The 27832-nt window shown below is 47.0% G+C and overlaps 2 protein-coding genes across 6 annotated transcripts in view; one reads left to right on the top strand and one right to left on the bottom strand.

Moving 5' to 3' along the window:
• Nucleotides 1-412: 412 nt before the first annotated feature.
• LOC146358248 (keratin, type I cytoskeletal 18-like) lies at nucleotides 413-25731 on the bottom strand. 2 transcript variants are annotated; one of them, XM_084806107.1, is made up of 8 exons: nucleotides 25335-25731; nucleotides 19135-19217; nucleotides 7964-8120; nucleotides 6307-6471; nucleotides 6068-6193; nucleotides 3578-3798; nucleotides 1898-1926; nucleotides 477-661 (listed from the first exon to the last, which is right to left on the bottom strand). In XM_084806107.1, the coding sequence occupies exons 1-8, from the start codon at nucleotides 25719-25721 to the stop codon at nucleotides 564-566; spliced, it is 1266 nt and encodes a 421-aa protein (XP_084662233.1). In that variant the 5' UTR covers nucleotides 25722-25731; the 3' UTR covers nucleotides 477-563. The 2 variants fall into 2 exon arrangements, with proteins under 2 accessions (XP_084662241.1, XP_084662233.1); XM_084806115.1 differs by lacking the exon at nucleotides 1898-1926 and having other exon boundaries at nucleotides 413-661.
• LOC146358247 (keratin, type II cytoskeletal 8-like) overlaps nucleotides 25638-27832 on the top strand; it is a 23153-nt gene continuing 20958 nt past the window's right edge. For 2 of the 4 annotated variants that reach the window (XM_084806071.1, XM_084806090.1), the window contains exon 1: nucleotides 26369-26692. In XM_084806071.1, coding sequence (XP_084662197.1) covers nucleotides 26414-26692 — 279 coding nt within the window. In that variant the 5' untranslated portion in view covers nucleotides 26369-26413. Of the gene's footprint in view, nucleotides 26071-26368; nucleotides 26693-27832 lie in introns of those variants that run through there. The other 2 variants (XM_084806097.1, XM_084806080.1) reach the window with 2 other exon arrangements.

Raw genomic sequence — 27832 nt, 5'->3', positions numbered from 1 at the left:
CTTCTCCACGCTGCCTCGGAGGCAGTGCAGATGTGGGTAGAGGTCGGTTTTCCGGGACGCGACCTTAGGCCGCAGTTCCCGGAAAAGAGCATATCCTGTGGCCCTCTAGACAGTGTCTAGTAGCCATAGGATTGCTCCCTAAATCAGCTAGGGAGTGTGATGATTAGAGAAGAAATCTTACTGTACTGTTAGGTATCTGATTACCCAGACTCCTGCTGTAGGTGGTGGGGAAGCAACAATCCATCTCTGAAGAGAAGTATTGAGTCCCTTGCCATTTCTTGATCTCTTCTTAAATCTGCATTTCTGCTATATGGTGCTCAGGCCCCAGTCTTAAGTAGACTGAGAAAGGAGAGGTCCAGCAGCACATGATAGTGCTATACAGATGCAGCTAATACAAGCTTCAATCTGATTTCAGTGTTCGTCTTTTTAATATGGATCCTGACTAAGTTGTGCAAGCAAATTTCACAACAGGATGTCTAGAGTTACTAAATATTGCTTTATTCAGCAGTGGGAGATACTGTTGATACAAGGATTAGCAAAATACACATGACACTCAGGAAGAGTTAGTGAATCACTTCTTCAGATCTCCGGGCCACCACTTGCCCATCCACAATTTCTCGTGTGGTGACCACCACCTTTTTAATTGTCTGTCTCCTGGTGTCTACAAAAGAGTGATAAACATTAACTGGTTAGAGAGTAAAACCAGGATCAGATGTCTCTAAAAATGCAGCAGCAGGAAGCAGTTGACTTCCAACTTTTTAGCAAGATTGAAACAAAAATGCGTGCAGTTTGCAAATAGCCCCGAAGTAAGCAACTCCCTCACTAAACAGAGGGCTGCTACAAAGTGGAACCACACACTGTATGTAGTTCCATGAAAAGGGTGATCTGTCTTGCCAATCATGGTTAATGGGTATTTCGTTTTAGACGTTAATTTAACACCCTTCCCCTACTGTGCCATCTTCCTGCTCAAAGTTGCTCCCTAGCTGCTTTTACCCACTAGGGAAGAGGTGAGTACCCATATATTTGTCTCAGGGGCACACACAGTTGTGGGGATGGGGTTTTCAGTGGGAAAGTGGCACAGCGATGGAAAACGTCAAGGAACCCATTTCCTCCTGCACTAATAATCTTTACCTTCAAATTACAACCTTAGGAGCTGCACTGAATAATATGGTTCTCTTTTTTAAAAAATAACCACGACTACAAGTAATGCATAGTTCTGCTCTCACACACAAATTAGATGGCTGGAGTGCTCATACGGAGCAGATAAGAGAACCACAGAAAAGGAATAGTAAGCTGTGTAGCGTGCTGGTCTGGGGTCCAAGTGTAACAAATCGTCTCCATATAGGGAGGGTCTCAAGGCATGCAGCAACTTTGGTGAAGCTAGGCAGGCCTAGACCTGGTCAGTGCCTGCATAAGTGGCCACCTGCAAGTTCTATGTACGCCATCTTGAAAGGTGAGAGATAAATGTAATACACGCCATTAAAAAAACAACAACATCAGGGCTGTTTGACACTTCTAGATTCATTCTCTAACTTAAGGGTACCTGTGCAGCCTCCTATTGAGAGCTAGGCTCCTACTTCATGCATGAATTAATTTCATTAAGGCTTTGTGTGTACAACATCATCCTCTGATGCATAATACTGACTTCCTGAAGATTGACCAGAGTTCTGCCACTTGGCTTGGGGCAACATATGCTTGGCATCCCTGTGGGTATTAACCATTAGCAGCAATATTCAAACCAAGTCACTTTCATATGATGCCTCTTGCTAGAAAAGCAGCAACAAAACTTGGGAGAGTGAATTGTGGGATGGGGGATCAGATTGACAAGCAGTTTGCAGGCAGAGGTGAAAGCAGATAGCTCTGCATTAATGTCTCTCTACTGCTATGTCACGCTTACCTGCATTCCCTGAGCTCAGCAACTCCCCTCTGAAAATACAAAACATGGCAGGTGTTTGTATGCTCAGCCCGAGGACAATTTGCTTCCCAGGTGGGCTTCCTGCTACAGATTTGCTTACACCTGTACTGCAATGCCCACTGGATCAGCTTCTACAGTCATAGCTCTCACCAGCTGCTTTATCTCTGCCTAGGCAGGATGCTATCCAAAAGTCAGTGTGTCAACTCAAGGAACATGAATGGTCTGTCAGAGCCCATTTTCACTCATTGATTGACAAAACAGGGCTGCCAGGCCCAGATCCTGCAGCTTTTATGACTGTTTCAGAAGAAACATTTCACGGGGGGGGGGGGGGGGGGGCAGGTTTCCCATCACACTGCTACACTGACAGGAAAAATAAGCACCTTGTGGGGGTGCTCTTTCTCAAAGATACAAGGTCCTTCCCAGCATCTATACCTGAAAATCTCTGGTACACATTAGTTGGCTAATCAACAACCTCTTCCATTCATAATAAAACAAGGCTGAGTTGCCCACTCAGTCCACAGAACAACAGTCAGGCCAAAGACCACTAGCTCAGCCATATACTGATTACAGCTTTATGGATAGGTTGTGGGTTTCTGAATCTTGGATAGGAGGCTGAGTTACCAGAACCTGTAACTACTTTTCCCCCAACCTGGTGCCCTACAGATGTTTTGGACTACAGCTTCCATAAACCCTAGCCAGAACAGCCAGTGGCTAGAGATTATGGGAGTGGTTGTCCAAAACATCTGGAGGGCACCAGGTTGGGGAAGACTATCATGTACTATAGCTTTCAAAGACACACTGACCCAGGAAAGAACAGCAAAACATAAATGACTAAAGAAAAACAGCTAGAGTTAACCTTGTAACTTTTGGTATGCTCATCCTGATGGTAGCTCCCGCCCAGTAGACATCCACAATGAGGAAAATGACACATTGGTTGCGTTCAGACAGTCATATCCTGGCATTATTCCTCCCTTCAAGTGAGCAAGCTAGGAAGTTGCAGTTATAGCTTGTGCTTACATTTGAACTAGGAACTATGGTTAATGGCTTCTGAACAAGCCAGGACACACATGCCAACTTTAAACTATGGCTTCAAATCCATGAACCATAGTTTCTCAGTTCAGATGTAATGGGATGCTATGGTTAACTGAGGCGTCCTGGTTTGTTTCCCCACTCACATGAAGGGAGGAGTGAAGCAGAAGAAAAGGGGCTGTGTCCAGGTGCATGCAGCTCATGCTCATCCTGGCTTATTAAGCCAAGATTGATTGTACAAGCAAGGCCATTGATTTCCAGATACATGCACTGCTAGAACAATCTGTCCTTTAGATGCATATATACATCACTAAGAATTTTGACTGGGGTGGATGACAGCCAGCCAGCAAAAATTACCAGCAAGCTAGCAGTTGTAGGTTTCTGGAGACATTACGTTCTTTTTAGTTAATGTATACCTCTACAAACGTCAAATGTGAATGACATAAACATGTTTGGAAGCATGACTCATACAGGGATGCTCATCGGAGAGCCAGGATTGGCTGCAGCTTCTTCTTGAATGTAAGCTTAGTGGCCAGCCCAGCGGAAGAACTCCAGGACACTCAATCCCTCCAAAATAGAATTGTGCCCGAGAAATGGGAGTGCGTGAAAGTGGAAGGCACAGTCCCTTGTTACCTGGCTGTCGCGCCCTCAATCAAGCTGCGGTAGTGCTCGATCTCATTCTCTAGCTTGGTCTTGAGATCCAGAAGTGCCTCGTAGTCCCGGGCCTGCCTTTCCAGGTCAGCCCGGCAGGCTGCCAGATCATCTTGCAGCTTAGCAATGACACGGTTGAGATTGGCCATGTCATGGCGATAATGATCTCCTGTGCTCTTCAAGGTGTTCTCCAGGGTGTCTACCTGTATCACAGAATGGTTTGTGTTTATGCAATGAACAAAATTTGATAACTTACGTGACAAGAGTGATGTCCCCTTTGTGGGTGGGGGGTGGGGGGAGGGGGCACAGAGGCACCTATCATTTCAACATAAAAGGGCCTTGGTCTACAGAGAGGTTAGGCGGGGGGAGTTCGTTTCGTTTTTATACAGTATTAGGCATATAATGAAAAAAATCAGTCGGCATCAGCCAGGACGCAAAACAACACATCCCCCCGGCTAAAAAACGAACTCCCTTAGCCAAATGGGGTTTAGATTTATCCTTTTTTTAAACAGTACTTTCCCCCTCGCCATGATGCCTCATGACAAACCTCAAACGTAGCTTGTTTCATGGCAGGAGGGGGCCAACTGTTCGAAGGGCAGAGGGGAGGGTGTCAAACATTCCACTGGGCTAGTACAAGCCAATGAATGAATGAATTACATTCCTATACCATCTCTCTGGAATCCAATCAAGGCAATTTACCCCTCAAAATTAAAAAACAAAAACAAATCACAAACAAGCTCAGGGGTTGCATAACCCCTGTAGATGCACCTTGTATAAACCTAAGTCTCTCTCTGGATCCCAGTCAATGCTTGAGCCATTTTTTGTCATCACAAAGGAGATTGCAAGATTTTTCTCCCCCTCCCACAAGCAGGTGCAAAGGACAGGATTCCTGTAATAAAGGACTGGTGAACCTATTTTGGTCCGGGGGGACAAATTTTCCCCAGCCAACCGATCAGGCAGGCCAGATGACCTTGGGCGGTGACACCACAAAGGCCCTCCCTTCCCTGACATTATCTCCCCCCCTCGCCGCCGCCACCGCCATTTCTCTTTCTCCTTGCAGAGGGAGCTCTGTGCCTCTTCCTGCATGGGGAAAGGAACCAGCACTGGATGAATGGCTCCTCCCAGCACCAGACACGTCAGACACCTCCTGAGCGATGTACAGATTTTGTTAAATCCATTCCGTCTGTGCTCTGTGGATTGCCAAGCATTTTTCATTCCATTGTCTAGATCGAATTGGATTTTTTTAAGGGATGTATGAGAATTTAATTCCACTTGTGCAAGAGCACAGCCGTGCAAGTGCACATTTGTGCACCCCCTCCCTAAAAAGTTGAAAAAACAGCCTGCAAGTCTGGTGCAACTCAGAAAAAGCCAGTCAGCTGCAGTATCCACAGGTCAGATTCACAGAAATCTGAACTTATCTGAATCCCTTGTGGATTTCTCCGACATCCCTACACCTCTTTCACATGCCACACACTGTCCCCAGTGCGTGAGGGGGAATTCCCACCGTTACCTCTGATCAGTGATAGGAGAGAACAGCAGGAATTCCTTTCCCTGATTGGGAAACCTCCACAGGCTGCATTCAGCCCAGCTCCCCAGCTCCCCTGTAACAGTTGTGTCATCTGAGAAGAGAGACCTCTCTCATGCCACTGGTCATGCAGGGGAGAGAAAAGGTGCAATCCTGAATGAAAGCTGAATTCATTCTTAGGAAGAAGCAGAAATGCAGGACCCTTCTTACCAGGGCTGGCCCAAGGACAAGATGGTGCGTGCACGCGCGTGCACACCCCCCCCATCCCACATACAGAACCCAACTGTAGTTGCAACTGAGCCTGACTGCAACACTGATGATGGGACAGTGTGCCCCACCATACCTGAGGGCAGCAGGCTAGCACAGAAACGCACTGCTCTGTTGTCCAACACCTCGCCACTGCAGCTTATGACAGTACTAACTGTCACTCCTCCTCCTGGATCCCAACAACAGTTCCACTGAGGCCCGCCTGGCACCTACACCGCCATCTTTTCAGCGCCCGGTTAAGACTGCCCTCTGCGCCCAGGCATTTAATGGCGTACGGTGGGGCACTTATGTCAGCAGTCTTGAACAGGTCTGCTTTGAAATTGTGTACTGTAATTGTTTCTAGCTTCGTAATTGTTTTAAATGTTGTACCTCAAAAATAATTTTAGACCACGTTTTATTATAATGTTGTATGATAACGCTTATAACGTTGCAGTTTTTGTATTTTCTTCTGAATTGTTGTGGACTGCCCGGAGCACCTCGGCTACTGGGTGGTATAGAAATGACAGACAGACAGACTGTGGGGCTTCCAAGGTTTCTCTCAGGAACATGGAAGGCAGGCTGCAGATAGCCTGTCTTAATTCTTCCTGCGTCACTGTTATTCCAGGATGAAAAGTTCTGCCCTGCCCTGCCAAATAGCACCCACAGGCTATCCCAGGAGTCGGGAGGGAAGACCGCCATACCATTTTCTGGAGAGTCTGGCGTTCAATCTCCAGGCCTTGCATCTGCCGGCGAAGCTCTGTCAACTCGCTCTTGGCCTCTTCCAGTGCTTGGGTGTTCACAGCAGCTTCCTGGGACATGGAGTCAAACTGCAAGGGTGAGCGACAACAGCATGGAGAAGAAAGTTAGAGTGGTTGGAGGGAGGGGAGAATCCATGCTGTCTCCCTACCTCCAACTGTTCCTGGTTCCCTCTATTTCTTACCTTGGTTTTGTACCAGTTCTCAGCATCGGCACGGTTCTGCTCAGCCACTTTCTCATACTGATTGCGAATCTCAGCAATAGTCTCACTCAGGTCGTTCTTCTGTGGGTTATCCACCTGCACTGTGATGTCTGAGCTGGCGATCAGAGCGTGGAGTGCCTCCACTTCCTGCAGGTAGCCAAAAAGGGGAGATTACCTCAAGGGCTCCTCAGATCACCACACCCCCTTCCCCTGGCCCCACTCTTTCCCCCCAACCACCAATTGTTTGGTGGTTTCCTGGTTTTTGCATAGTATTTTCCCCTTTCTAAAAGGCTGAAATGCCTCTCCCGAGGCTTCCTTGAAGCCTGGCAGTAAGAGCTCTAAGTTAAAATATGCACGTATGTATTTTTGGTCCTGCCCATTTCAGTCTTTGGCCCCACCGGCCACCGGAATGTGGCCTCCCGGAGTTTCCCTGAAATTGAATTCAGCCCTTAGGCTGAAAGAGGTTAACACCCTGTTTGAAGCGGTTGATATGGCTTTCCTTAAATCCTTTGGCATAATCCCTTAGTCCCCATACCCCACTGTAACTAACCCTAAGTGTATGCACATTCTTCCAGGGTTCACCACTGCCTCTCTTTCCTCCGTTCTCAAATGTCAGACTGTAAGCACCTTGGGACAAGGAAGCCACCCTCTTTTATTTTGTAAAAGTGCCATGTGTGTTGATATTGCTAGGTGATATGGAAGACTCAGATAGAAGCTGTCATGCAGCCACGGGTCACAACCTTGTTTTGTGTTGACAGAAATCGATCAGCTGGATTAGAGCAAGAGGTCCATGTGGCCCAGTATCTTCTCTCAAGCAATCACCATGATCAGACCAGTGTGAACAGAGGGTGCCTACAAATCTGCCTTGCCACAATCAGGTGGTACGGCAGACTTCCCTGTGCCATTTACAATGTGCTAGGGGCAATCCTCTTCATTTTAGAAAGTTGGTTTTCAGCCCTCGTGAGAGTTAAGGGGAGAAATTAAAGGAGACATGTCTGCTTAGGAAAACCCTCAGGCACCAGAAAAGATCTGAGCAGAACTGCCATGAAAAGAATATACAGAGGACTATGTTTTCTGTGACCCCACCCAACCCCATAATTCCAAATCCTGTGTAGCATCCAATGTGACTGAAGTTAGTCATGACTAACTTCAGTCCCATTCATTTCAATGGGTCTACTCTAGGTAGGACTGACATTGGATACTACCCCCTGTGCCTAGGAAAGGTTAAGATCAGCAATCCAATCAAGGCTACAATCCTATTTACCGGCTGTCCCCAATGCGGCACCCTTCAGATGTGTTGGACTACAACTCCTATCATCCCCAGCCAGCCCAAGGCCTCCTGGCTAGGAATAATGGGAGCTGTAGTCTGTTCTGTATTTGAAGGGCCATCAGAGAACAGTCCTCTATTTGAAGGCATCCTCTATTGGAAGGGCGGTCCAGTCCAAGTCCAGTTTAAAGATTAAAAAAACATACGAAGGAAGAACAAGGGCCTTGAAGTCTTCCAGCAACAATTAACAAGATCCCAAAGCCTGCAGCAGAAAGCAGATTCGCATGCTTGAACAGTGGTCCTGTGTAATATGAGAAAAATGCACTGTCTTGGACATTCCCACGGTGTGTTTCTTCCATGGGTGCCTGTTACCTCCTTGTGGCTTTTGCGTAAGTGAGCCAGCTCCTCTCTGAAGGACTCCAGGTCCCCTTCCAGCTTCAAGCGTAGGAAGTTGGTGTCATCTATCATTTTGCGCAACCCATGGGTGTCCTTTTGCACACTGTCGCACACAGCCTGCTCTGCTTCCAGCCTGGAAAAAGGGAGAGTAGAAATGGAAGAAGGTGATGCGGGACTAAAACGTGTTCTTGGAAAGGAGCGCTCAAGACTCATGGCCGATTCTCACTTTGCTTCTTGTGCTCAAGTGCATTGCCCGAGAAAAAAAAATACAGACGAAGCTCATCAAGTGTGAAAGGCAAATGAGAGAGAGAGAGAGAGAGAGAGAGAGTGTGCGCGCGCATCTCTGCTCTACTTATATGTTTGTAGCTAAACTGCTTTTATATTATGCATATACTGTATTTTTAAGGCTTTTAATCTTCGTAAACTGCCCAGAGAGCCTTGGCTATTTGGTGGTATAAAAATGAAATGAATATGTGGCTGCATGTCTCTTTTAAAAATTTAGAAGTTGCTGCTGGATCTTTTCTTGATTGCCCCTTCCAGGTTTTTTTAAAGGTTAATGAGCTCACAAAGTCATAAGGATCAAATACATGTTTGTTTGTTTATTATTAAATTCCTACCCCAACATTCAGCTCAAAAATGCAAAGTAGTTTACATGACAAAAATAAACACATGCACTCCTAGATAATAAACACACTAAATTTTCTATATTAAACCAACAATAAAGCCTAATCCTAACAACAACATCCACCCATTATGAAAACAGCCGGTACCTTAATAATCCCTCAAAGCCTGCCGGTAAAGAGGGCAACGTTCACATGGACCTAACCCTCCAGGAGCCACAGGTCAGTGCCTGTGCCTGGCCAAAGCCAGAAGAGGGGGAGGCCAAAGCAACATCCCCCCTCTCTCTCCCAGTATCTTGCTTGCCCTCTTCTCTCTCTCTCCTCTATATCCCAGTGCAGCACTCAGCCTTAGAAAAAGACCATTGTGTGACTGGGACCTTTCTCCAGTGGCCAATTGCTATGAGGAGGGAGGCTGTGAGATGGTTCCTAAGGCTCTGCAGGCCACAGTTTCCCCACCCCTGCACTGAAGGCTCCAGCAGACTCAACCTGTGTGGGTCTCTCTTTGGAGGATGCTCTACACAGCAAAGGCCACCCACAGAGAAGGCCCTGCCTCTGATGGATATGTGTTTGCCCACCACTTGAAGTAAAGCCATTTGGAGCTTCTGAGAGCTCCAACTGAATTGGGGGTATGTGGCCTGAGTACTCCCAGCAGCTGAGTGGGCAGGAAGCTTCAGTCTGTTTCCCGCCTCCCAGCTGAGCAGAGCAGAGCAAGCTGCTCCAGGGACTACAGAAGCAAGCAAGCTCCCAGAGAGCGAGCATCCAGAGCAAGCCAACAGGGGGAGCAAACAGAAGTTGGCCAGGGGAGTTCAGCAGGGGAGGTCAAGGGGGAGGCCCCTAACATTTTTTTCTTTTTTAACTAACTTTTTTTCCATTCATTTGTCTTGTAACACACACTTCCACACCAGTGGGACTCTGCTTTTAACCTCTACTGAGTAGAGGAGCAGGCACAGGCTAGTCTAGAACAATCACAAAGCTAGACACAAAAACAGAATAGAGGCAATGGAAGGACAAGACTCTCCAGTGGTGGTGACCTGCAAGGTGTGTGCAATGTTTGTTTTCTTGCCTGAGAACAACATGGCCTACACCTGCAACAAGTGCAAGTTGATCACACTGCTGGAAGAAAAAGTAAGTGGACTGGAGCGGCGACTGTCGACCCTCCGGGGAATAAGAGAACATGAAGAGTTCTTGGACAGAATGGGGGAACTACAGCAGCAAAGGGAAGACCAGAAGCTTGAAGAGCAACAGCAAGATGAGGCAGTGGGAAATGCTGAGGAGAAGAAAAATGCAGTAGAGGATACTCCTTGGAAAAGGGTGACAGGAGAAGAAGAACTAGACGCCACTCTGCACCAGTGGAAGCAGTGGAGCTGTGGAACTGATTCCAGGTACTTGCGGATGAGACTGGAGGACAGCCTGCAGAGGAAGAATCACAGGGGAACCTGCATGAGAGTGAGCAAGAGGCTAAAGGTCAGTCAAACAGAGGCGATGAAACCCAGGCCTACAAGAAGAAGAAGAGAAGAGTGGTAGTAGTGAGAGACTCCTTGCTGCGTGGGATCGAGACCCAAGTATGTCATGAAGACCCATGGACTCGCCAGGTATGTTGTCTCCCAGGAGGACGGATTAGAGACGTGACTGAAAGGTTGCCTGCACTCATAAAGCCCACTGACAGGTATCCCTTTCTTCTCATCCATGTGGGAACAAATGATACCGCCAAGCGGAGCTACAAAAAATCACATCCGACTTTGAAGCTTTGGGAAGGAAACTCAAGAACTTTGGGGCCCAGATAGTTTTCTCATCCATCCTTCCAGTAGTTAGAAGAAGGATAGAAAGGGAACGAAAAATACTCTGGGTGGCTACGAAGGTGGTGCCAATGAGAGAGATTTGGATTCTGGGACCACGGGCTATACTTCCTGGAAGATGGGCTGTTGGCAAGGGACAGATTGCACCTCACAAAGGATGGGAAGAATGTGTTTGGCCACAGCATGAAGAACTTCATCAGGAGGGCTTTAAACTGAATCCTACGGGGAAGGGAGATGTAATGTTGGGGGTAACAATGGATGTAGGCTCATGCACTGCAACGGAGAGAACACCTCTAATAGCGCCCAATAATAGTCTTCAGACACATGTAGGAAGAAAGCCAGACTATGAAGCACATGGTGTTCGATGTCTATATACTAATGCCTAGAGTATGGGAAACAAACAGAACAAACTTGAACTCTTAATACAAGAGGGAAATTATGACTTGATAGGTATAACTGAGACTTGGTGGGATGACTCTCATGACTGGAATACAGCAACTGAAGGATATAACTTGTTCAAAAAGAACAGGAGGAACAGAAAGGGAGGTGGGGTTGCACTGTATGTGAAAAATACATATCTCTGCCCAGAAATACAGGAGGATGGGCTTGGTAGCCCCATCGAGAGCATCTGGATCAAAATAAATGGAGCAAAGAATAAAAGGAACCTGATGGTCGGAGTCTACTACTGGCCACCCAATCAAGGAGAAGACGAGGATGAAACTTTTGAAAAGCAAATAGCCAATGTTTTAAGGAAGAATGATGTAGTAGTAATGGGGGACTTCAATTTCCCTGATATTTGTTGGGAGACAAATTCTGCAAAACATGGCCCCTCCAGGAAATTCCTGACTTGTGTGACAGATAACTTCCTCCTACAGAAAGTAGAGGAAGGAACTAGAGGATCAGCTATCCTTGACTTGATCCTAACCAATAGAGATGACTTAGTGGATAAAGTAGCAGTTACAGGAACTCTGGGGGAAAGCGACCATGTTGCACTTGAGTTCTTGGTTCTAAGGGAAGCAAAAGCCGAGTGTAGTCAAACGCGTACCCTGGATTTTAGGAAACCTGATTTTAATAAACTCAGAACAATGATCAGTAAGGTCCCATGGCAAGCAACGCTAACAAGAAAAGGAGTCCAAGATGGGTGGGAGCTTTTAAAAAAGGAAATTCTCAAGGCACAATTACAAACAATTCCAACAAGAAGAAAAGGGGGAAGACAACAGAAGAAGCCAATGTGGCTTCACGAAAAGCTTAGGGATGACCTGAAAACAAAAAAGGACACATATAGGAAGTGGAAAGAAGGCCAAGTAACAAAGGAAGAATGCAGGCAGGTAGCATAGAATTGCAGGGATGGCGTCAGGAAGGCTAAAGCTGAGAACGAGCCGAGGTTAGTGAGGGATGCTAAAAACAACAAAAAGGCTTTTTTCAGCTACGTGCATAGTAAAAGGCAGAGGAAAGAAATGGTTGTTCAGCTGTTAAATAAGGATGGCAAAACGATAACAGATGACAAAGAAAAGGCAGAGGTGCTCAATTCCTACTTTGGCTCAGTCTTCTCCCCAAAGAGGGTCTATGACCCCCCTGGCAAAGGCGAAGTACAGGCTGAAGAGGCAGGATGGCAGCTTGAGATCAATAGACATATGGTCAAGGAATACCTAATTACTTTGAATGAGTTCAAATCTCCAGGGCCAGATGAACATCATCCTAGAGTAATAAAGGAACTGGCAGAAGAACTCGCAGTACCACTGTCTATTCTCTTTGAGAAATCATGAAGGACGGATGAAGTGCCAGATGACTGGAGGAGGGCTAATGTGGCCCCTATCTTCAAAAAGGATAAAAAGGAGGAACCTGGGAACTACAGACCAGTCAGTTTGACATCAATCCGTGGGAAAATTCTGGAGCAGATGATAAAGCAATCCATCTGTAAGCACCTTGAAAACAATGCAGTGATTACTTGAAGCCAACATGGATTTGTCAAGAACAAGTCCTGCCAGACGAATCTGATATCATTTTTGGATCAAGTCACCTCCCTTGTGGACTGTGGGGATGCTGTAGACATCATATACCTCGACTTCAGCAAAGCTTTCGACAAAGTGCCCCATGATATCCTGATGAGCAAACTAGCTCAAAGTGGGCTAGATGAAACAACGATCCGGTGGATCCACAGTTGGCTACAGGATCAGACTCAAAGAGTGCTTATCAATGGGATCTTCTCAAACTGGGGAGAGGTAACGAGCGGGGTACCGCAGGGCTCAGTCCTGGGCCCAGTGCTCTTCAACATTTGTATTAATGACTTGGAGGAGGAGGTGCAGGGAATGCTGATCAAATCTGAAGATGACACCAGCTAATACTTTGGAAGACAGAAACAAAATTCAAAGGGATCTTGATAGACTGGAGCGCTGGGCAGGAAACAACAGAATGACATTTAATAGGGATAAGTGCCAAGTTCTGCACCTAGGAAAAAGAAACCAAATGCACAGTTACAAGATGGGGGATACGTGGCTCAACAACACTACAAGAGAGAAGGATCTTGGAATTGTTGTCGATCACAAGCTGAATATGAGCCAACAATGTGATGTGGCTGCAAAAAAGGCCAATGCTCTTTTGGGCTGCATTAATAGAAGCATAGCTTCCAAATCCTGGGAAGTACTAGTTCCCCTCTACTCAGCACTGGTTAGGCTTCATCTGGAGTACTGTGTCCAGTTCTGGGCACCACACTCTAAGAAGGATGCAGACAAACTGGAGAGGGTTCAGAAAAGGGCAACAAAGATGATCAGAGGACTAGAAACAAAGCCCTATGAAGAGAGACTGAAAGAACTGGGCACGTTTAGCCTTGAGAAGAGAAGAATGAGGGGAGATATGATAGCGCTCTTCAAGTACTTGAAAGGTTGTCATAGAGAGGAAGGCCAGGATCTCTTCTCGATCATCCCAGAGTGCAGGACACGGAATAATGGGCTGAAGTTACAGGAAGCCAGATTCCAGCTGAACATCAGGAAAAATTTCCTGACTGTTAGAGCAATAGGACAATGGAACCAATTACCTAGGGAGGTGGTGGGCTCTCCCACACTGGAGGCATTCAAGACAAGGCTGGACAGCCATCTGTCAGGGATGCTCTGACTTGGATTCCTGCATTGAGCGGGGGGTTGGACTCGTTGGCCTTGTAGGCCCCTTCGAACCCTACTATTCTATGATTCTATGAAGCAGAGCCTGCCATGGTGATTTCAGTATATGACACAAGGATGTTCATATGGGAGGATGCACACCCTATTTCTCACTGAGGTGTCTGAGCTGTACCACTCCAGGTGGCAGACTGGGGTTCACAAGACTGAATGCTCCTCTATATAAGTCCCTGAATGTTTGTTTGTTTTAACGTGAAGAGGATTTTTGCATGCAGTTACTGAGTCCTCAACTGCAGTCTGATTGCATCAGCAAGAACTAGGCTTGAGATACTAGAATGGATTTCTGCCAGAGGACCGCAAATTGGGACCAGGTTACCTGAGGAATAGCCTTCTCCCATATCAACCTGCCGGTTTCTTGAGATCCACATGTCAGGGTGTCCTGGCTGGCCTGTCAACTGCCCATGTACATTTGATGGCAACTAGGGGGAGGCACTTTTCAGTTGTGGTGCCCTGCCTTTGGAATTCACTTCCCCCTGCAGTACGACAGGTGCCTACCCTGATAGTGTTTCTCCACCAGTTAAAAAACTCAGTTGTTTAACCTGATTGCCCGACTGTAATGTCTACCTGAGCGAGACTTTAATTTTTATTACGGATTTGTATTTCAGTTTAATTCTGGTTTTGGTGGTGGTGGTTTTGGTGGTGGTGGTGGTGGTGGTTTTGGTGGTGGTGGTGGTGGTGGTTTTGGTGGTGGTGGTTGTCGTTCAGTCGTGTCCGACTCTTCGTGACCCCATGGACCATAGCACGCCAGGCCTTCCTGTCCTGCGCTCTCTCCCAGAGCGTGCTCAAGTTCATATTCATTGCATCGGTGATACTATCTAGCCATCCCATCCTCTGCTGTCCCCTTCTCCTTTTGCCTTCAGTCTTTCCCAGCATCAGGGTCTTTTCCAGAGAGTTTTCTCTTCGCATTAGGTGGCCAAAATATTTGAGCTTCAGCTTCAGTATCTGTCCTTCCAATGAGCACGCAGGCTTGATTTCCTTTAGGATTGACTGATTTGACCTCCTTGCAGTCCAGGGGACTCGTAAGAGTCTTCTCCGGCACCACAGTTCGAAAGCATCAATTCTTCGGCGCTCAGCCTTCCTTATAGTCCAGCTCTCACAGCCATACATTACTACTGGGAAAACCATAGCTTTGATTAGACGGACCTTTGTCGGCAAGGTGATGTCTCTGCTTCTTACTATGCTGTCTAGGTTTGCCATAGCTTTCCTCCCAAGGAGCAAGTGTCTTTTAATTTCATGGCTACAGTCACCATCTGCAGTCATCTTGGAGCCCAAGAAAGTAAAATCTGTCACTGCTTCCATTTCTTCCCCTTCTATATGCCAGGAAGTGATGGGGCCAGATGCCATGATCTTCGTTTTTTTAATGTTGAGTTTCAAACCAGCTTTTGCACTCTCCACTTTCACCCTCAACAAGAGGCTCTTTAGATCCTCTTTGCTTTCTGCCATTAGGGTGGTATCGTCTGCATATCGGAGGTTGTTGATAATTCTCCCGGCAATCTTAATTCCGACCTGTGATTCATCCAACCCAGCGTTTCTCATGATGTACTCTGCATATAAGTTAAATAAGCAGGGTGACAATATGCAGCCTTGTCGTACTCCTTTCCCAATTTTGAACCAATCGGTTGTTCCATGTCTGGTTCTTACTGTTGCTTCTTGACCCTCGTACAGGTTTCTCAGGAGACAGGTAAGGTGGTCTGGTACTCCCATCACTTTCAGAATTTGCCACAGTTTGTTGTGATCCACACAATCAAAGGCTTTAGCGTAGTCAATGAAGCAGAAATAGACGTTTTTCTGGAATTCTCTTGCTTTCTCCATGATCCAGCGAAAGTTGGCGATTTGATCTCTAGTTCCTCTGCCTCTTCGAAACCCCACTTGTACTTCCGGTAGTTCTCGGTTCGCATACTGCTGAAGCCTAGCTTGTAGGATTTTGAGCATCACCTTGCTGGCATGTGAAATGAGTGCAATGGTGCGGTAGTTTGAACACTCTTTGGCGTTGCCCTTCTTTGGAATTGGAATGTAAACTGACCTTTTCCAGTCTTGCGGCCATTGTTGAGTGTTCCAAATTTGTTGGCATATTGAATGCAGCACTTTAACAGTGTCATCTTTTAGGATTTTAAATAGCTCAGCTGGAATACTGTCACCTCCGCTAGCTTTGTTGTTAGGAATGCTTCCTAAGGCCCACTTGACTTCACTCTCTAGGATGTCCGGCTCAAGTTCAGTGACCACACTATCATGGCTATCAGGGACATTCAGATCTTTCCTGTATAGTTCTTCTGTGTATTCTTGCCACCTCTTCTTAATCTCATCTGCTTCTGTTAGGTCCCTGCCTTCTTTGTCCTTTATCATGCCCGTCTTTGCACAAAACGTTCCCTTGAGATCTCCAATTTTCTTGAAGAGTTCTCTAGTCTTTCCCATTCTGTTGTTTTCCTCGATTTCTTTGCATTGTTCATTTAAGCCAGTGTAGTGTAGTGGTGAGAGTGACGGACTGGGAGCCGGGAGATCCAGGTTCTAGTCCCCACTTGGCCATGGAAGCTCACTGGGTGACTTTGGGCCAGTCACAGACTCTCAGCCCAACCTACCTCACAGGGTTGTTGTTGTGAGGATACAACGGTGAGGAGTAGGAGAATGTAAGCCGCCTTGAGTTCCTTGCGAGAGGGAGAAAGGCGGGGTATAAATGCAATAAATAAATAAATAAATAAATTAAGAAGGCCTTCTTGTCTCTCCTTGCTATTCTCTGGAACTCTGCATTCAGTTGGAGATATCTTCCCCTTTCTCCCTTGCTTTTCGCTTCCCTTCTTTCCTCAGCTACTTGTAAAGCCTCATCAGACAGCCACTTGGCTTTCTTGCACTTCTTTTTCTTTGGGATGGATTGAGTTGCTGCCTCCTGAACAATGTTACGGACCTCTATCCATAGTTCCTCAGGCACTCTGTCAATCAGGTCTCATCCCTGAAATCTATTCCTTACCTCCACTGTATATTCATAAGGGATATGATTTAGGTCATATCCCTTTAGTGGTTTTCCCTACGTTCAATTTAACCCGAAATTTTGCAACAAGAAGCTCATGATCTGAGCCACAGTCAGCTCCAGGTCTTGTTTTCACTGACTGTATGGAGCTTCTCCATCTTTGGCTGCAAAGGACATAATCAATCTGATTTCAGTATTGACCATCTGGTGATGTCCATGTGTAGAGTCGTCTCTTGTGCTGTTGGAAAAGAGTGTTTGCTATGATCAGTGTGTTCTCTTGGCAAAACTCTATTAGCTTTTGTCCTGTTTCATTTTGTACACCAAGGCCATGCTTGCCTGTTATCCCAGTTATTTCTTGACTTCCTACTTTAGCATTCCAATCCCCTATGATGAAGAGGACATCTTTTTTTGGTGTTAGTTCTAGAAGGTGTTGTAGGTCTTCATAGAACCGATCAACCTCAGCTTCTTCGGCCTCAGTGGTTGGGGCATAGACTTGAATTACTGTGATGTTGAGTGGTTTGCCTTGGATTCGTACTGAGATCATTCTATCGTTTTTAAGATTGTACCCCAGTACTGCTTTTCCCACCCTTTTGTTGACTATGAGTGCTACTCCATTTCTTCTAAGGGATTCTTGCCCACAGTAGTAGATATGATGGTCACCTGAATTAAATTCGCCCATGCCTGTCCATTTTAGTTCACTGATTCCCAAGATGTTGATGTTCAATCTTGCCATCTCATGTTTGACCACCTCCAGCTTACCTTGATTCATTGATCTGACATTCCAGGTTCCTAAACAATATTGTTCTTTACAGCATCAGATTTTCTTTTCACCACCAGACACATCCACAGCTGAGTGTCCTTTCGGCTTTGGCCCAGCTGCTTCACTCTTTCTGGCGCTACTTGGAAATACCCTCTGCTCTTCCCCAGTGGTATATTGGACACCTTCCGACCTGAGGGGCTCATCTTCCGGCATCATATCTTTTAGCCTTGTGATACATTCCATGGGGTTTTCTTGGCAAGAATACTGGAGTGGGTTGCCATTTCCTTCTCCAGTGGACCACATTTTGTCAGAACTCTCTGCCATGACCTGTCCGTCTTGGGTGGCCCTGCACGGCGTAGCTTATGGCTTCACTGAGTTACGCAAGCCCCTTCGCCACAACAAGGCAGTGATCCATGAAGGGGAATGAACTTTATACACCACCCTTAAATTTGTTGATGAATGGTTGTTTATAACTATTTTAAATACAAAATAAAAAGTTAAGTGAGAATCAACACTTGGAGACATTTGGGCAAACAAGTGCTGGAAATGAAAAGAGGACAGTCTTTTTTAAATTAGAACTAGAAATAGCCATGGCTTGCCAGTTATGTTTCCTTCAGTGGTTTTTTCCTTGCAATCCCATAATTAAAGCATTTGTCTGCATGATGACTCTATTAAAATATGAATTTGGTTAGTTTAGTTAATGTTAAACTAACCACTCCAGCTTTCTAGTGCAACTGCCATAAACTCATTGGATAAAGGCTTGGAACACTTTGTCTTCAAACTCCAAATCATCCAGAGACTCACTGGATGGCCTTTGGAGGAAAGAGTCAGTCCCTTTCAAAGTTCTCCCTTTCTCAAGTGAGAATAGTCAATTACTTATCTCCAGGTTTTTTCCAGGTTTTTTCATGAGAATGACTCAAATGTTCTGACTTCGTACACTCTTTCTACGTTGTGTTTCCATACGATACAAATATAGGATTGGGTATTTGCCAAAGAGTTCAGCAGCCTGAGAATCTCAACTTTCCAAGTTTCTAGCCCTCAAGATAGATTGCCTGAGGCATGGATTAAGATTTGCATGTGATTTTCCTAGGGAACTCCGTCATGCCCCCTCTTTAATGAGCTTCCGTCGTGCATTAAAAACGTGGTTGTTCAGGCAGGCATTTGGGGTGGGTTAGGGTATTTTAGAAAATGTTTTTATTGTAGAATTTTATTGTTTTAAACTGTTTTATTGTATGTTGTACATCGCCCAGAGTGGCTGGGTGACCAGCCAGATGGGCGATTAACAAATTTAATAATAATAAATAAATAAAATGTCTGACAAAGAAATGCAAATTTCCCATGTTTACAAAGTTCAAAGAATTCTGCTTTTCTTGGAGCACGTGCATGTGAGTTTTTAATGCAGTGCATTCACAAATTGGACTATAAATTACGTATTTTCTATGCCAATCAACGCTGAAATCCCCAAGAATCTAAGTTATGAGCCAAGTATTAAATTCAGTGTAGAATCTCAGGAAGTGAACAAGCTTGGTAAAACTCCTCCTCAAAAAGTAACATACACTAGAAGTGTGATAGGTAGCTAACACTGATGAATGTTAAATTAATTGCATAGTAAATAAGCATGTTTCGGTTTGAATCTGTGAGAAAAGAAGAATGTTAAAAGGATCCTGTTTTTCATTTAAGCCTTATTCAGCATACAGAATTGGAATTATTTCCCCACCCCTGACTTTCTTGAGACGTCTTCTCACATTTAGGTGTCTGAGGTAGTATAATTCTCCATCCCCACAGGGACGCTTTTATAGTGCATCTTCCAACGGGGCTGGAAACAAAACAACTTACTTATGGTTGTAGTCATCCGCTGCTAGTCTGGCATTATCGATTTGCAAAAGCAGTCTGACATTCTCCATATTGAGATCTTCGACCTATCATGAAAAAGGTATATTTGTATATCAGTCACGCGTTTACAACACAACCATATGCAAAAATAAGTCCCAGTGTGTTCAATAGGGCTTACTCTGAAGTAAGAGTGCTCTTAGGATGGCAGCTAAAGGGTACAATCCTATCATAGTCCTACATAGTCCAATCCCCAGCATGGCTGGCTGGGGAATGCTGGAAGTTGTAGGACTTTTTTTGGTCTAAAAATGCATAGGATTGCACCGTTAAACTGCAAAAGCTAAAGAACTACAGACAATCAAGGTTCTAAATTGCATGACAAACCTCCACAGATACAAAGGCTCCCTGCTGCAGAAGTTACCCCTGAACATAGGAGGGGCCAGGAGAAATTTCCTGACCTTGAGGGCAGAGGCCCCATAGCCTCCCTACATCCATCTTGCTACTTGGTGTGAGTAACACCTGAACGGGGCATGTGTATTGATTCTTTAATTGCACAACTGGTGACTCTCAGAGCTGTAGTGGAGCCTGGCCTCGCAGTGGCACAGCTCTTTTTCACTAGTGGGGATGCTGATCTCATCTGCCAACCCCCCTCAGAATCCCAGTTCCTCTGAGCTCAGCTGCAACCTGCACAGTGGAGCGGGGAGGGATTAATTTTTCCAGCAACAACATATTGTTCACTGTTGTAATGCAAAATATTTTGCCCTGGCTATGTCTTGAATGGGCAATTAAGAACCATTAGCTTTACAGAAGACCTGCTCCTGGTGGAGATGAAAACTGCTAGAGCCGGTTTGTTGATAGGGATCAAGCCAGCTGCCTGCCTTTTTGAACTCTCCTTCTGGGGCGTGGCTATGGGGACTGTCATGATAGGTTCCTGCACTTCAAAATTTACCACTATACCACTGGCGATACTTTCATGAAATTTGACAACTATGTGGATGAACTGGGCGATTTCAACAAGATACCCACCCACCCTTGCCAAATTTGCCATATACCCATCCTATAAGATCTGTCAGAATCTGGGAGAGGTCCTTCTCTCCAGCTGGCCCCAGTTCTGTGCTAAAACAGACTTGTTGAAGCCAGAACCTTCAAGCAACATGGTAACATTTTCTGATTTCAGCAGAGAACTGTATGAACTGCCAGGCTATTGAAACTAAGGCTGTGCATCACTTTGGCCTGCAGCCCAAACTCTGAGCCAAAGCAGGGCACTTCAGGCTGCTCCCAAGGTGGACCACAAAGTGGGTCTGATCATCCAAAGTGCTTCGGCGCACTTTGGAGTGATCTGGAACCTCGGCCATGCTGCTGCTGCCGCCGCCCAGCCCCGAGCTCCTTACCTGGGCCCTCAGGACACGCACCTGCAGCCATCTTCTTGTTCTAGGGAGTCGCCATTTTTAAAATGGCAACTCCCTGTATTTCCAGACATAGATCCTGCACAAATGGGAGCCATCAAGCATGCAACGTTAATGTAGCATACCTGATGGCTGCCATTTGTGCAGGGGCTATTTCCGGAAATACAGGGAGTCGTCATGGTGACTCCTTCGAAGACAGTTACCACCATGAGCCCACGTAAGGAGCTGGCAATGACGGCAGCAACTCCCTGGAAGAAAGTGGCTGCCAGCACTCATCCCAAGGGCCCAGGGAAGGAGCTGGGGGCTTGCATGGTGTGGCAGGGGTGTCCCGAGATTTGGCCATCTGAATCCAGCTTCAGCTCCGGAGGCCGAAGCGGGTTGGGGGGCCCCCTGAATCGGATTGGACCCACCTCAGAAGCCCTAAAGCAGCCTCCGAGTGGATTGGGGGGGGGGGGCTCCCTGCACAGCCCTAATTGAAATATGATTTGAGTTATAACATTCTGCTGGAGCGTGGGCTTGTAGTTTCTGAACTAGGAACATTATACATGGAACTCGAATAAAATGGGTGAGGGATACATTGGTTTTATGTGTTCCTTATGCAATCAAGCACTAGGCACAGACAAAAAGTTCATCTAGGCAAGTATTCTTCCTCCCAACAGTTGCCAGGCTCTGCCTTTAGGTCAGTGGTGCACTTAGTTAATTTCAGCCTCTGTACTCTGTACTTAATGGTCTTCCAGGGAGCTCTTCAGATGGTCATGTTTATTACTTCACTTACTTCAAATGGCCTCAGAGGGGGTCCCTCTTTACAATGTATATTATTTCACTCACTTCGAAATGGGCTAAGCCAGCCCTGCTGTGTTTGGGGGCCCCTCATGATCATTCTACTGAGTGGGGCTCTGGACTCTTGTCCCAAAGTCCTGCTCTGAGGGCACCATTTCTCTAGGCGTTCACAAGCAGCACGCAACAGCCATCAGCTGTTGTTTACCTATCAGGAGCAAAGTGTCTGACAGCACAATCCTAGTCCTGCCTACTTGGAAGTAAGCCCTATTGAATTCAGTGGGACTTTCTCCCAAGTAACTGGGTATAGGATTGCAGTCTCAGTCAAGAGGTAAGGGCTTCAAGGAATGTTTGAGCCCTGGAAAGTTCTGGGTGGCTTTTTAAAAAGAAACAAAATACAAGATATTAAGCTTGGTTTAATTGACGGTCATGGCTTTGCCCTTACATACTATCCCATCCATTCCATCTTCCCAACTCCTGTTGAAACCAGGCGGCCCTTGGAACTGAACACTGGGTTGCAGCTTCAGTAATAACCTACAGTATTTGCATAGCAAAGTAACATATTTGTTTCGACTGATGGGTTCTTTGAGCCACTGTATTTGGTTACTGCAAAATAAAATCTAGGATTTGGAACTAATGGTTGCACTGTTTCTTTTGTGCTGACCAATGAGGGCCATTTATGAGAGGCCATCAGGTTGATGAGTAACTTGCTGCTAATGAGGTTCTGAATGACTGAGCATTCAAGTCAGTGTTCTTGTTCAATCACATAGTACATCAATAAGCTTTTTTTCCCCTATAGGCTGAAAGCAACTCAGTTGTATCATGTTCCATGGGACACTAAATCAAACATGCTGTTCTAGGAGGCCAAACTTGAAACACCAGCTCTGTAGCAAAAAAGAAAGAAAAGAAAAAAGAGCAATCTATTTTAAAATGAACTTGTGGCAGTGAAGCCTCTAATACCAATTGGCTGAGCTGGGTGTGTTGGCACAGAACGTTGCCCATGAACATTCCAACGACACAGGCAATAAAGATGCCTGCAGTTTAGTTTCTGTAAGGGAAGGGAATGTAAATAGTTTAGCTGGGATTAAAATCTTTCACTGGTCTTAGGAACAGGAGTAGTTTTGTGTGGCAGGCTGAGGACTGGGAAAAGGCCTCAGGAGGCAGGAAAAGTAAGGGCAGAGAGCCCAGAGACAAAGTTGCTGAAGGAAGGGTACAGAGTACGTGATACATGAGAAAAAGGAAGCTGAGGAAATAAAGCCAGCCCTACCATTAGACAGAGTGAAGTGACCACCTCAGGCAGCGGATAGTGCTGGACCAGGAGCAGTGACAAGGTGTTGAGACTTGAGAGGACAGAGCTGTGTATGCCATGCAGCCTGCCACTAGCCTGGTGTGGAGGAGATACTGGCCTGTTGCTAGTGTTGAGTTAAGATGCAGCTGCCAGTCTGGTAAGCTTCTCTACATGGAATTGGCTGAGGGGCAGGGCGGGTGGGTGAGGGGAGAGACATCTTGTGTGCCACTTTGGGAGACAATCGGTTGGATCCAGATTCAGATACCCTTAGAGCAGACCAACTGAAATCAATGGGACTTAACTTAGTCATGACTAACAAGTCCCATTGATTTCAACTGTCTCCTCCAAGGGTGACGGAGTCTGGATCTAATCCAACATTTGTCCAGAAAGTGGACCACATTTAAAAAAAAAAATTATGTTTAGTCTATCAAGTGTTCTCTGGACAGAATGGTTCCTATAGACTATTAATAAAAGGTCATTGTTCAGCTTTGGAAAACTTCATATATGAATGAGAATTACCCAGGAAGTAGTTGATCAACGTTAAGTGCGACACTTCTCTGCACCCTTCAATCTTGGTCTTCCAAGAACATGCTGAAAACCAGCTGGGCATTAGTATATACCCCACCAGGTGGGCGAGCAGATAATCCAAGGATATTAATATGAGAACCACACCCACCAAACCAAGGGCTTGGATTTCCATCTACAGCCTCTCAAACACGAGTCTGCAAGAGAGAAATCATTCGAGTTTTTAGGGCAATGAAACTAATCCAGATATACTTCATTTGAGGAGAGGCAGGTGTTTCAGAGGAGAGGATTGTGTGGTTTTCCAAGCAAGTTATTGCAGCCCCAGAATTCGGGCGTGTCCTGGTCCCCTTGCTCATTGTTTGGACAGGCAAACAAACTGTACAAGGAAGAAGTCCATCTAGAAGGGGATTGTTTGTTCACAGGCAACAAATAATGGAAAGGGGGGAATAGCTGGTGTTTTTTTAAACTAGGCTCTGTTGATAAAGCTGTCAAGAGAGAGGGAGAGCATCACAGGTATGGGGAAGGGGAAGGTATTTGACAAGGGGCTTATTTACTTTCTGGGGAAGCAAGAAAGACTTTCAATCTCATCCACTTCCCTGTGCCATAGCACAGCCATTGCACTGTTATTGCCCCTATAGAGGGGACAGGTGGCACACTTTTCCACATCACCTTTGGGGTGACTGCCATCAGAACCCTTCTCTCCACTCATCCAGCCTGCCTGGACAAAACACATGGGAAGATGGCTGTGGTAATGCAACAGTCCAGAAAGCAACAGTATCTGGCACAAGTGGGAAACGAGCATGAGAATAAAAGTTGCTCAGACAACACAAGCAGGCAGTGCCGGCTCCAGGTTTTGGAAAGCCCTTGGGCACTTCACTCAGTTGGAGAATGGTAAACCCAAGTGATTGTCAATTATCACATAGGTCTGATTTTTGAAATAATCTTTCCCCAACTTCATGCCCTCCACATGTTTTGGACTACAACTCCCATCATCCCAAACATTCCTGAGCTTCGGCCATGCTGGCTAGGGTTGATGGGGGTTGAAGTCCTAAACATCTGGAGGGCATCAGGTTGGGGAAGGCTGAAAAGCTGCACAACGCCTTTTGACTGTTAGCACAAGGTGCCCTCTGTCTGGAAGCATCCTGGCTCCCTTAAAGCAGCTCTGCCTCTGTTCCTCTTTCCACACCTTTCCATCATCTTCCTGATCAGTGCAAAACCGTACAATGTGTCCCTTGCTCACTCACCCAGCCCCCGGCTCCTTTTCACCTACACCTTCTCCTCCTCATACCTGTTGATCTCCCCCTTGCCCTGTCACCTGGCTCATTTGCCTGACTCATCTGCTTTTCTCACACCTGTACAGCTCGATACTATAAAGGCTTAGTTCGAAGCCCCTCCAGATCAACTGAACATATCGCTGAGTGTTGATGTGTGCATAGGCGTGTTGCGGCCTTCCTTGGCATAGCTTTGTTTGGTCCTACAATCTGCTTGTGGCACAACTGGCCCTGGCTTATATTAATTAGTCTGGGTAGGGTGATATGTACAGGATCCTACCTGGAAATGAGGTTGGACCATCACCTTTGAGGTCCAATAATTATATATTGATATCCCCTTGTTAAGCCCATCTTCCAAGGAGCATCCTCCTTTCGTCCTCCCTCCTCTCACATCACATCCCTTCCTACCTGTTGCCCACCCTCATGCTATGGCTTTGCTCAGGGCTGTCATCCCTTTCACCCACGCTTTCCAACCATCCAGTGGCACAGCTAGCCAGTGGCAGCTGGTGACTCCAGTTCTGGAGGAGCTGTGATTCCATGGAGTCACCAGCCACTGCTGCAGCTAGGTCCTTTTAGATCCTGGCCCTAATTACAGAGGCCCCCTTTAGATGGCTATGGGCATTGTTTCAGCTGTGAATCAGTCAGCTGGCATTTCTCTCCCCGCAAGCCTTCAACTGCTATTCTGTGCTTTACAACTGCTTCTATATTCCTGATATGTTACAGCAAAACAATAACAATAACAACAACAACAATAATAAAACAGCAAAACTATTCACTAATCCTGATTTTCTTAACCACTCTGAGCACGTGCAGTTTAGCATTTTGAAGTCACGTCACAGCACCATCGTGGCGACAGGGCCACGACGGAGTTTCTTCTGCACCTGCCGAGCGCTGGGTGGCCCTAGCGGCGCCCATTCTCGCTTGCTACGCCCCGCTCACCTGCTTGCGCAGCTCCGCCAAGGGCCGCTCGCAGGCTTCCCAGTCTTTGTGGCCGCCTGCCCCAGCCCTGCGCGCCCGGACGGCGGCGATCTCCTCCTCCAGGGCCCGGTTAGCCGCCTCCAGCCCCCGCACGCGCTGCAGGTAGCCCGCCAGGCGCTCGTTCAGGCCCTGCAGCGCCTCCTGCTGCCGGCCTGGGCCCAGCAAGATGGGAGCCGCATCTACGCTGTCTCGAGCCGCCGGGAGGGCGGCGTACAGTCGGGACAGCGAGAACCAGGAGTCTGACCCGCTGGAGCTGCCGCGCACGGAGCCAGCGGAAGAGCCGGGGAGCAGGCGCGCCGAGCCCGCGGACAGGGAGCCACTGCGGGGCCGAGAGAGAGAGAAAGACATGGCGCGCCCCGGGCTGCCCGCTGCCTCCTGCCCGCTTATATCCACCTGGGGCCTCGTTTGCATGCCCAGGTAGCGGCCAGCCAATGGGAAAGGTTCCGGGCTCCCCATTGGCCGGGCAACAACCGCGACTTCTCTTGATTTGCATGCGCGGAGGGAGAGCGGCCAATGAAGGCGCGCCCTCGTTGGCACGCGCCTCCTTCGTTTGCCCGAGGCTGAGATTCTTCCCGTCAAACGTAAAACGCGCCGCCTGCTCGACTTCCAGGCCACTGACTTGAGCCCCGCAGTAATCTCACGTTACAAAAAAACGCCGAGGAGAAGGGCGATCGCCCCGTCTCGACATCGCTCAGGGGTGAATACTGAAGAGCAGAGCACAAGGGGGTGGGGGAGCCACGCAAACGGCCAGAAGGCGCTCGTCTACACACCGAGCTGGCCGAGGGACACGGGCGTGGCTGTAGGGGCAGGGCTATGCTAATACGGTGGCAAGGTGGTAGCGGGATTACAGTAGGCGCATCGCGGCAGGTGAAAACCCGGGGGGGGGGGGCGGGCTGCTGATATACCAATAAGGTGCCTGCTAGGTGTGCGAGGGGCGGGGCCCTCTGCATCGCCCCCGCCGGTATTAAGCCCGGGCGATGCACCGAGCGCCTGTTTCCTTCTCCCTTCCTTGTCTCTGGAGATCAGGCGCTCCTCGCACCATGAGCAGCAGCTACCATCGCCCGACCCGCAGCCTGAGCTTCAGCAGCCGCTCCCACGGCTCCCTCCCTGCTCGAAGCTCTTTGTACCGGGCCAGTCCGGGGGGCTTCCAGCCCGGGCTCTACCGAGGATCCGCCGGCTCCCCGCTTTCTGCCTCGTCCGCTTTCCTGCTCTCCTCGCTCCCCAGTTTGGAGATCGACCCGAAGCTGCACCAGCTCCGCACGGAGGAAAAGGAGCAGATTAAAGGGCTCAACAACCAGTTCGCCTCTTTCATCGACAAGGTGCAGCCCCGGATGCGCGTGTGGGCGAACGTTTTCTCGTGTGTGCATGCAGTGGAGGCTGGTGACCCCGATTTCGGTGGGGCTCTGAGCAAGCCAGAACTCTAAAGGGGCTATCCGAGGTTCCGAACCTATTTTGGGGATAGGTTTCAGCACCTTGGATAGCTCCTGTAGAGTTCTGGCTGGTTCTGACTACACCCAGAATGGACTCACAGCCCCACCACAATCGGAGCCACCAGCCTCCACTGTGTGTGTGTGTGTGTGTGTGTGTGTGTGAAAGAGAGAGAGAGAGAGAGAATACGCTTGTGTAACCTGTTCCTAGGCCTATGCTAGCCTTCCTCAACCCTCCAGATGTGATGGGACTACAGGTCTCATGAGCCCCAGCCAGCATGGCCAATAGGAATGATGGAAGCTGTTATCCAACACATCTGCAAAGCACCAATTTGAGGTAGGCTGGTGTAGGCAATGCTTGTGTGGACAATCCTAAGAGAGGGAAGCATTTGTAAAAGTCTGAGTCAAGGTAGCTTCACGGTTTTGCACTTATGGATCTGAATTTTAAACACCTGTGTTGTTGTTTTTTAATTAGCATTATTAGTATTGCTACACAGCGCCCAAACCTGCGCAAGGCACTGTTTTAATAGGGTAATATTGATCATGATTTATGTTGCTCCAGCAGAGTGCCAGGCGAAGTTCAGAACACACAAACAGCGTCTTTCACACCCATCCCCAATGCATATAGTACTACTTGGAGGCAAATTATTTCTATTAAAGTATCTCTTTGCTACTTTATAGCCACACAAAGAAAACTTCTCTTGGTGACTTACAAAAAGCAACAAATCACTAAAGTGGAACATCAGTAAAACATACCATAAAGCAGCAGGTTAAAAAGAAACAGGAACAAATAAAATAGATGCAGCCATGGAGCACAACAAAAACAGCAGCCAATTCAGAAGTCACTCTATAGTTAATAAAACTCAGAATGATCTACAATAAAGCACAAACAAAATCCAACATTTAAATAAATAAAATCAAATGCAGCACAATAAATCCATTAAAACCAGCAATCAAGTAAATCCAGCAGAGGCTAAAACAATAATAACAACACAAAACTATACTGGGCCAACCTTGATTAAGCCAACCAAA

The sequence above is a fragment of the Heloderma suspectum genome, chromosome 1 (assembly GCF_057233095.1).
Source record: "Heloderma suspectum isolate Gila_16-S chromosome 1, 16-S_ref, whole genome shotgun sequence".
Classification (NCBI taxonomy): domain Eukaryota; kingdom Metazoa; phylum Chordata; class Lepidosauria; order Squamata; family Helodermatidae; genus Heloderma; species Heloderma suspectum.
The sequence above is the reverse complement of the archived record's forward strand: the minus strand, read 5'-3'. Positions and strand labels throughout refer to the sequence as shown.

Bases quoted from the DNA above. Each gene is read 5' to 3' on its own strand.
- LOC146358248 (XM_084806107.1), bottom strand. From the start codon at position 25,721: ATGTCTTTCTCTCTCTCTCGGCCCCGCAGTGGCTCCCTGTCCGCGGGC. The intron at 8,121-19,134 runs GTAAGTTGTTTT...CCCTTTTTCCAG, and splicing joins GCGGATGACTACAACCATAA to GCTGGAAGCAGAGCAGGCTG. The intron at 3,799-6,067 runs GTATGGCGGTCT...TCTGTGATACAG, and splicing joins GCCAGACTCTCCAGAAAATG to GTAGACACCCTGGAGAACAC.